Here is an 8768-nt window from a genome sequence, read left to right as displayed (position 1 = left end):
TGATCGTAGTCCCGGGAAGGGGAAGTGCGTCACGGGCCGGAAATTGGCGGGAGGTTTAAAAACCCTGAGGCAAGGCTGAACCCCCTCTTTGTCCTCTTTCCTCATGGTCGGCGACATCGAGGCATCGCGGAGTTACCCACCCACCCCTCCCTAAGCTTGGAGTTTGGTCAGGCGGGGTCCGGGACAAGAGACATGTCAGGGACGCCTGTTGGCGGCAGCTGCTTGGCCCCAGAACAGGGTGCGCAGCCTATTGTGGGCTCCGGGCTGGCAGGAGAGGAGGCTGACCTGCTGGTGGCCCTGGACTCTCTGGCTCTTCCCAGGAAGCCGGTGCTAGTTATCAGCAGTGATGAAACTACCTGCGGCTCTGTTGGCCGGTGAGCGGTCAGCACTAAAGAGAGCAGGGTATCTTGGTTGGGGCCTGCTGGCACAACCTGCAGCAAACGCCCCGTGGAGAGTCAAATGTAAATATAAATGCAGAGATGAAAATATATAACCTGATATCTAATTGGCGTGCTGTGGTGTATCGAATAAAGCAATAATAAAGTGTTGAAGAGATTAACATTGAGTGAAAAAGTTAAATTGGTGGTATCTTCTCAAAATTAATAAAGACTACGCTGAGAAGACCAAACACGTGTCTTAAATGGGGATATTCCACACGACAAGGGTGGGGGAAGGACGAAGGTGGTGAGGTGAATTGCACATTGTCTGCCAACTATGAGGGGTGTAAAAACACCCCAGCACTTCGCTGCCAGCCTCAGCAAGTGTTTTCTTTAGGTTGGGGGCGGGGGGGAGAGGGCTGGGGCCACGGTGGGGTTCAAACGTGCAGGGGTTCAAACGTGCATCTTAGGTACATCTCTGCACGAGGTCCCGCCCCCGTCCTCAAACGGTAAAATTTGTGTTCAAGTTGGGAGGTATGCAGTACACATTAAAATGTAATTTGTGCATCCATACAGTCTATCCTACTGCATTCCTTCATTTGAGTATTCCCACTACTCACTCAGCGAGGCCAGATTCTCCTTCCTGCCCCACAGATATAATAGTTTAAATACCTTTTCCTGCTTTCAGCTACTAAACTGTCAGTTACTATAATACTATGCAAAGAATAACTATTATTCCCCCAAAAATAGGCAGCTAATCATAGCTTCACAGCCGGATTTACTCATGCGGATTGCGCATAGGTAAATGCAATCCACTGTTAATAGTAGAAGGCTTTACAGGAGGCGGAGCTGGAAATGAAAGCAATTGTCCAGGACATGTTTTAGTTGCGAGTATAAACCCAAAGTGACGCAGGCCGGAGCTGTGGAGAGCTGCTTCTGTGAGCCTGTTAGACAGAGGGATGTGATGACATCATTGAGGGGGGATGAGGAAGCAGCCACGGAAATGCCAAGTTGCCACCGGTGCGCGCGTGCTGCAAAGGTAAATACTCCGATACGGAAGAGAAACCACCGGCGGACTTGCAGTGATTGGCAGAGCAAAATCATAAATTATACTGTACGAGGACAGAACATTCAAAGTCCCTTTTTTGTGCGCTGTCGCCCGGTCATCCCGGCGAACGGGGAGTCGGAGCTACGCTTTCCTCACTTACCCATGTTCCCTGTCTCTCAACTGGTAGAAAGAAACTTTCCTGAATGAAGGGAAGACCCAGGGCCAGAACGAGTCACACAGGGGGAAGTCAGCTGGAAGCGGGTGAACCAAGAGGCACTTCACCATGGAAAGCCCGGGCGCCCGGAAAAGTCCTATAAATGGGGTGAACGAGTGTTCCCAAGGCAGAGACTCAAAGCTCCAGACCGAGGAAGCGACGAGCCATAGAAACCCAGAAGACCAGAATGATTTTCAGGACCTCAGCATGCTCCATTGTGGTAAGAAACCCTTTGCCTTCTATGAAATAGCAAAACGATGATCTGCTTTCAGCATATATGTATGCCGAAGGTTTGCACATTCTTTCATCAGCTGCTGGTTTGGCCACTTAATAAGTGTGTGATCTTGGGTGAAACCTTTCTAGCAGAACCTCGGAGCCATGCTGCTATTCCATGTCTGCGGTGGTGGGGCGTGAGGTCAGGCTACAGCAGTGTCTGTAAGGGATATGGCCCAATAGAAAAGCATTGAGGTATTTTCAAAGCAACTCTTTCTATGCGACTGGAGACAAGTTCTAAAAATCTAAATACAAAACTAGCAACAACTCTGGATCTTATCTGTTTTAGGAAAAAGGGAGATAGTTGGGGAGTGTTGTGTTGTTTTTTCACTTTGCGTCATTTAAAGAAGTGTATGTCCATCACACAGGGAACGAGTAGGACACTCTGAAGTCCTCACACAACTACTCTTGACAGAAGACGTTTCCACTTTAAGAGACTAGATACAGGTTTCTTAGAACCGGCTTCTACTAATAGGGTGGGATGCTGCAGACTGGATAGATATCCTTGTCAGTAGGCAGATATTGCTGCATGGTGTCCAAGAGCGCTGAAGGGACATTGAAAGGTATGTTTCATGAAATACTTTTTGCATAGTATAGCTTTGCATCACACAGCATTCAGTGGCAGCGTGTCACAGCATAAAAGCATTTTTCTGACAATTCAAACGTCGTATCATTCTTTCCCAAAATAATGATATTTGTATAATAATAGTACAATTATTTCCGCCAAATTGTACTTGACCAAAGGTTGCCACTTTATTACTATAACATTTGTATTCCTTCATTTCCCCTTACAGGCCATCACACTACTGGCCCTTTGTTCCCCAGCAATTTTACTTCCGACCGAATATCCTGGCCAAGAGCTGTCTCATGAAAATGATCCAGAAAGAGACCTGGCAGCGAAGACCAGAGACAGGTGCCCTGGTAGAGGGAGTGCCAGGTTCCCTCACAGTGCCAAAATTGACCTCCGGGCCATTGACGCTGGTGCTGAAGACAGGATGATGGCAGACATCAGTAGCCGATCACTCTCACCTTGGGCGTACAGGTACGGATTCACAGCTCTTGACACTACAGGATCTGATTTGATACATCTCATCTAAGAATATGCCACGTTACCTCGCATGCTTTTTTAACGCATGCCATTACAACGTGTTCATTACAACGACCGCGTTCTAACAACGCATGCCATTACGACACAAGTCGGAAAAACGACTTGCTCTTGGGGGGGCGCTGGATGTTGGAATAGTATAATTTAATATTCCAACTCCAGTCTGTGCAACAGCAGGGAAGGTGTTGGATTTTAAACCCAACACCTTCTGACCCCTAGAGCAAGTCGTTGTTCCGACTTGCAGAGTAATGGCATGCGTTGTAAGAACGCAGTCATTGTAACAACCGTGTTGTAATGGCATGCAGTGTTCCGGAATCATGGCAATTATGTTTACCCTTATCTAAACATGGCCAATGTGTACTTCCTTTGAGAAATGTTTCAACTTAAGAATCCATTAGTTGTCATTGTAAATATTTGGTAATAGGCACGCAAAGGCCGCTTGGGCAGTGCCACCAAGGGCTAGATAAGCCACTTTCGTGAAGCCCCTGCTGTGGTGAGGAGTAGGAGTGAAACAATGAATGCCTCCCCATACCCGTCACATTAATCCTCCAATTAACATGTTGTTTTTAGGTCACATCAATGTCTTCCAGTAAATGATGCTCCGTGGTCATTTACATATTAGAGCCACATCCTCACTGCTAGTTTTAAGAATCTACTAAAACAAGCATTTGCAATGCAATAGGTCTCGCATTTATAAGAGTTTGAGCTATTGGCATTGTAAAATTAAAATGCCTTTTATTTATGTTTTGGTTTTAAAACAAAAAAAGCCATTGTCATTTACAATGTCAGTAGCATAAACTCGCATAAAAGCAGTGTGTGGAGTGCAGCAGTGTGCGGCGTGCAGCAGTGTGCGGCGTGCAGCAGTGTGCGGCGTGCAGCAGTGTGCGGCATGCAGCAGTGTGCGGCGTGCAGCAGTGTGTGGCGTGCAGCAGTGTGAGGTGTGCAGCAGTGTGCAGCAGTGTGCAGCGTGCAGCAGTGTGTGGCGTGCAGCAGTGTGCTGCATGCAGCAGTGTGTGGCATGCAGCAGTGTTTTGTGTAGCAGTATGAGGCATGCAGCACTGTATGGCATGCAGCGGCGTGCAGCAGTGTGTGGCGTGCAGCAGTGTGCGGCGTGCAGCAGTGTGTGGCGTGCAGCAGTGTGCTGCGTGCAGCAGTGTCATGCAGCATGCAGCAGTGAATAATGCAGCAGTGTGCAGCAGTGTGTGGCGTGCAGCAGTGTGCGGCGTGCAGCAGTGTGTGCCATGCAGCAGTGTGTGGCGTGCAGCAGTGTTTCGTGTAGCATTGTGCGGCGTGCAGCAGTGTGTGGCGTGCAGCAGTGTGTGGAGTGCAGCAGTGTGTGGCGTGCAGCAGTGTGTGGCGTGCAGCAGTGTTTCGTGTAGCAGTGTGCGGCGTGCAGCAGTGTGCGGCATGCAGCAGTGTGCGGCATGCAGCAGTGTGCTGCGTGCAGCAGTGTGTGGCATGCAGCAGTGTGCTGCGTGCAGCAGTGTGTGGCGTGCAGCAGTGTGTGGCGTGCAGCAGTGTGTGGCGTGCAGCAGTGTGTGGCATGCAGCAGTGTTTCGTGTAGCAGTGTGCGGCGTGCAGCAGTGTGCGGCGTGCAGCAGTGTGTGGCGTGCAGCAGTGTGTGGCGTGCAGCGGCATGCAGCAGTGTGTGGCGTGCAGCAGTGTGTGGCGTGCAGCAGTGTGTGGCGTGCAGCAGTGTGTGGAGTGCAGCAGTGTGTGGCGTGCAGCAGTGTGTGGCGTGCAGCAGTGTTTCGTGTAGCAGTGTGCGGCGTGCAGCAGTGTGCGGCGTGCAGCAGTGTGTGGCGTGCAGCAGTGTGTGGCGTGCAGCGGCATGCAGCGGTGTGTGGCGTGCAGCAGTGTGTGGCGTGCAGCAGTGTGTGGAGTGCAGCAGTGTGTGGCGTGCAGCAGTGTGTGGCGTGCAGCAGTGTTTCGTGTAGCAGTGTGCGGCGTGCAGCAGTGTGCGGCGTGCAGCAGTGTGTGGCGTGCAGCAGTGTGTGGCGTGCAGCGGCATGCAGCAGTGTGTGGCGTGCAGCAGTGTGTGGCGTGCAGCAGTGTATGGCGTGCAGCATTGTTTCGTGTAGCAGTATGAGGCATGCAGCACTGTGTGGCGTGCAGCGGCGTGCAGCAGTGTGCGGTGTGCAGCAGTGTGCGGCGTGCAGCAGTGTGCTGCATGCAGCAGTGTTGTGCAGCATGCAGCAGTGAGTAATGCAGCAGTGTGCAGCAGTGTGCGGCATGCAGCAGTGTGTGGCGTGCAGCAGTTTTTCGTGTAGCATTGTGCGGCGTGCAGCAGTGTGTGGCATGCAGCAGTGTGTGGCGTGCAGCAGTGTGTGGCGTGCAGCAGTGTTTCGTGTAGCAGTGTGCGGCGTGCAGCAGTGTGCGGCGTGCAGCAGTGTGTGGCATGCAGCAGTGTGTGGCGTGCAGCGGCATGCAGCAGTGTGTGGCGTGCAGCAGTGTGTGGCGTGCAGCAGTGTGTGGCGTGTAGCAGTGTGTGGCGTGCAGCAGTGTTTTGTGTAGCAGTGTGCGGCGTGCGGCAGTGTGCGGCATGCAGCAGTGTGCGGCATGCAGCAGTGTGCTGCGTGCAGCAGTGTGTGGCGTGCAGCAGTGTGCTGCATGCAGCAGTGTGTGGCATGCAGCAGTGTGTGGCGTGCAGCAGTGTGTGGCGTGCAGCAGTGTGTGGCGTGCAGCAGTGTTTTGTGTAGCAGTGTTGTGCAGCATGCAGCAGTGAGTAATGCAGCAGCGTGCAGCAGTGTGCGGCGTGCAGCAGTGTGTGGCGTGCAGCGGCGTGCAGCAGTGTGCGGCGTGCAGCAGTGTGCTGCGTGCAGCAGTGTTGTGCAGCATGCAGCAGTGAGTAATGCAGCAGCGTGCAGCAGTGTGCGGCGTGCAGCAGTGTGTGGCGTGCAGCAGTTTTTCGTGTAGCATTGTGCGGCGTGCAGCAGTGTGTGGCATGCAGCAGTGTGTGGCGTGCAGCAGTGTGTGGCGTGCAGCAGTGTTTCGTGTAGCAGTGTGCGGCGTGCAGCAGTGTGGGGCGTGCAGCAGTGTGTGGCGTGCAGCAGTGTGTGGCGTGCAGCGGCATGCAGCAGTGTGTGGCGTGCAGCAGTGTGTGGCGTGCAGCAGTGTGTGGCGTGCAGCAGTGTGTGGCGTGTAGCAGTGTGCGGCGTGCAGCAGTGTGAGGCGTGCAGCAGTGTGCGGCGTGCAGCAGTGTGCGGCGTGCAGCAGTGTGCGGCGTGCAGCAGTGAGCGGCGTGCAGCAGTGTGTGGCGTGTAGCAGTGTGCGGCGTGCCGCAGTGTGCGGCATGCAGCAGTGTTAGGCGTGCAGCAGTATGAGGCGTGCAGCAGTGTGAGGCGTGCAGCAGTGTGTGGCGTGTAGCTGTGAGCAGCGTGCAGCAGTGTGCGGCGTGCAGCAGTGTGAGGCGTGCAGCAGTGTGCGGCGTGCAACAGTATGAGGCGTGCAGCAGTGTGAGGCGTGCAGCAGTGTGTGGCGTGCAGCAGTGTTTCGTGTAGCAGTGTGCGGCGTGCAGCAGTGTGCAGCGTGCAGCAGTGTGTGGCGTGCAGCAGTGTGTGGCATGCAGCGGCATGCAGCAGTGTGTGGCGTGCAGAAGTGTGTGGTGTGCAGCAGTGTGTGGCGTGCAGCAGTGTGTGGCGTGCAGCAGTGTGAGGCGTGCAGCAGTGTGAGGCGTGCAGCAGTGTGTCGGCTGGATGGGAAGAGAGGAGGAAGAGACAAGACTAATGCACAGTCAGAAGATCAGTATTTAGAAGAGGTCGAGATCCCAGGGATTCCATGAAGTTACAGGAAAGGCATTTCTGGGTCTACAATTCACATTCAGCTCTCCGCATTAATGTTGATATTTTTCCATGCACAGAGGATCCCATGGCCAGGATCCTTGTCTTCTCCACAGAGGCTCTTATTTTGTACCAACTGGAGGTGATAAGGAAACTGAATACAGAAGTTGGGGAAGCCGCCCCCTAGTTTGATTCTGGTGCTTGTGAAAATCTAGAAATCGAAATCATGTCAGATACATATATGTGCAGCAGAAAGTGGCATTAGACTTGAGCATAAAGGAAGTGTGGTTTCAACAATGAAGCACAAAGCATACCTCACTGACTGACCCTCTATGGCATATCAGTAGCTGGTCTCAAGACTCTGCCTCTGTACTGCTCCCAGTAATTCTTGTAATGAACAAACACACAGAGGTGCCCACACACGTTCCTCACTGAACTCCCTTGCTAGAAGTCGTGGAAAGCTCTTTCGCTAGAGATCGTAAAGTAACGAGTCGATGTTTACTTTTTCCCTATAAAATCACACGGTGCACAACAATTCATAAATGACCATTTAGGTTATATAGGTTGGGCATTCGCAGTATCTTTTACTAAGAACCATATAGCTGAATGGGGGTGGGCTGTGGTGTCTAGCAAATATGATTATATTATTATTTCTAACATTTCTATCTCTTAGGTGGTCTGTTATCTTCAGACCAGTAAAGTGATAGCATTTCGTCACTCCACTCCATGGCGTACAACATTTTCTAATTGCAGAGACATTGTGGTGGCCCACAGCTGGCAGTGCGTGGTCATGCCTTGCACATCTGCCAGCTTAGCTTGCACAGACTGATAACCCCTACCTTGGGGGCCATTGCTTTCATTCTTTCAGGCGGCTGAATTTGGACTAGAATAGTAAGCCAAGTTTATTATAAAGCCCTTAACCTATCACATGAGATTTCTGATTAAATTGCCTACTTCTATAGAGATGAAACCGTGAAAAACAGGGCCAGATATGGTGGGTACAAAATACCATTCATTTGAGCTATATATAAAAAAAAAGGGAAGACAGAAAGGCAAATGGGAAATAAAGGAAGCAGGAATGAAAAACATAGATGAAGAAAGGTGGGAAGGAAGGAATGAAAATGGTATATAAATAGGGAAGGGAATACAGAGGGAGGCAAGGTAAGAGATGTAAAAGAGCGATGAATACAGTAGAGTAAAGCAAAGAGGGGAAGCAAGGAGAGGGAGGCAAGGAGTAGGAAATTGACTAAAGAAAAAGCAGGTACAAAGGAGGAAGGTTTGAATAGAATAAAGGAAATAGGGAAACACGGATCGCCAAAAGCACCTTCCTTAAGTCTTATTGCACCAAAAAACGATAATCAGGACGATTGATATTTCTCCTCACCTGTAATATACAGCCGTATTCTTGCATGTAATAGGAAAGTCTCGTAATGCGCCAACACTTTAAACTTTGCATTGTTCTGTTTTCTTTGCAGTGTGGATACGGATGTGAACAGAAAGCCTGGGGTCATCGTGGAAGCCAAATGCCTTCACTCCATGTGCCTGGACTATGAGGGGCGGAGGGACACTCGTTTGAACTCCGTTCCCATCAGGCACCAAATCCTTGTGCTGCGCCGGGAGCCGAAGGGCTGCGGCCAGAGTTACAAGCTGGAGAAGCAATGGGTCACTTTTGGGTGCACCTGTGTCCGGGCTGCCATCAGCTATGCCTCATACTGAGGCCCTGTGGGCTCATACTGTGGCCTGGCCTCAGATCTGCTCAACACCTGTCCTCGTTTTTCACTGACTCGCAACAAAATGTGATTAACATCAACGCCACAGTCATAAAAACCCGAAACAGAAAGGTTCGGTAATGGCAAGTCTTATCAGTGAGTTCTTGGCATATCCATTCCATTGAGTCTTGCTAGGACAGTGACGCAACGCAGCCCTCATCAAAGCTTTATATAAATGTCTGAAGCTTTTCAGGTCATATTAA

At 51.2% G+C, this 8768-nt stretch overlaps 1 protein-coding gene across 1 annotated transcript; it reads left to right on the top strand.

The window, feature by feature from the left end:
- The first annotated feature begins 1702 nt into the window (after positions 1 to 1702).
- On the top strand, positions 1703 to 8546 carry LOC146855492 (interleukin-17A-like). Its single transcript, XM_085650613.1, has 3 exons — positions 1703 to 1859; positions 2707 to 2954; positions 8272 to 8546. The coding sequence occupies exons 1-3, from the start codon at positions 1827 to 1829 to the stop codon at positions 8510 to 8512; spliced, it is 522 nt and encodes a 173-aa protein (XP_085506739.1). The 5' UTR covers positions 1703 to 1826; the 3' UTR covers positions 8513 to 8546.
- Positions 8547 to 8768: the final 222 nt, after the last annotated feature.

The sequence above is a fragment of the Triturus cristatus genome, chromosome 4_1 (assembly GCF_964204655.1).
Source record: "Triturus cristatus chromosome 4_1, aTriCri1.1, whole genome shotgun sequence".
In the NCBI taxonomy this organism is placed as follows: domain Eukaryota; kingdom Metazoa; phylum Chordata; class Amphibia; order Caudata; family Salamandridae; genus Triturus; species Triturus cristatus.
The sequence above is the reverse complement of the archived record's forward strand: the minus strand, read 5'-3'. Positions and strand labels throughout refer to the sequence as shown.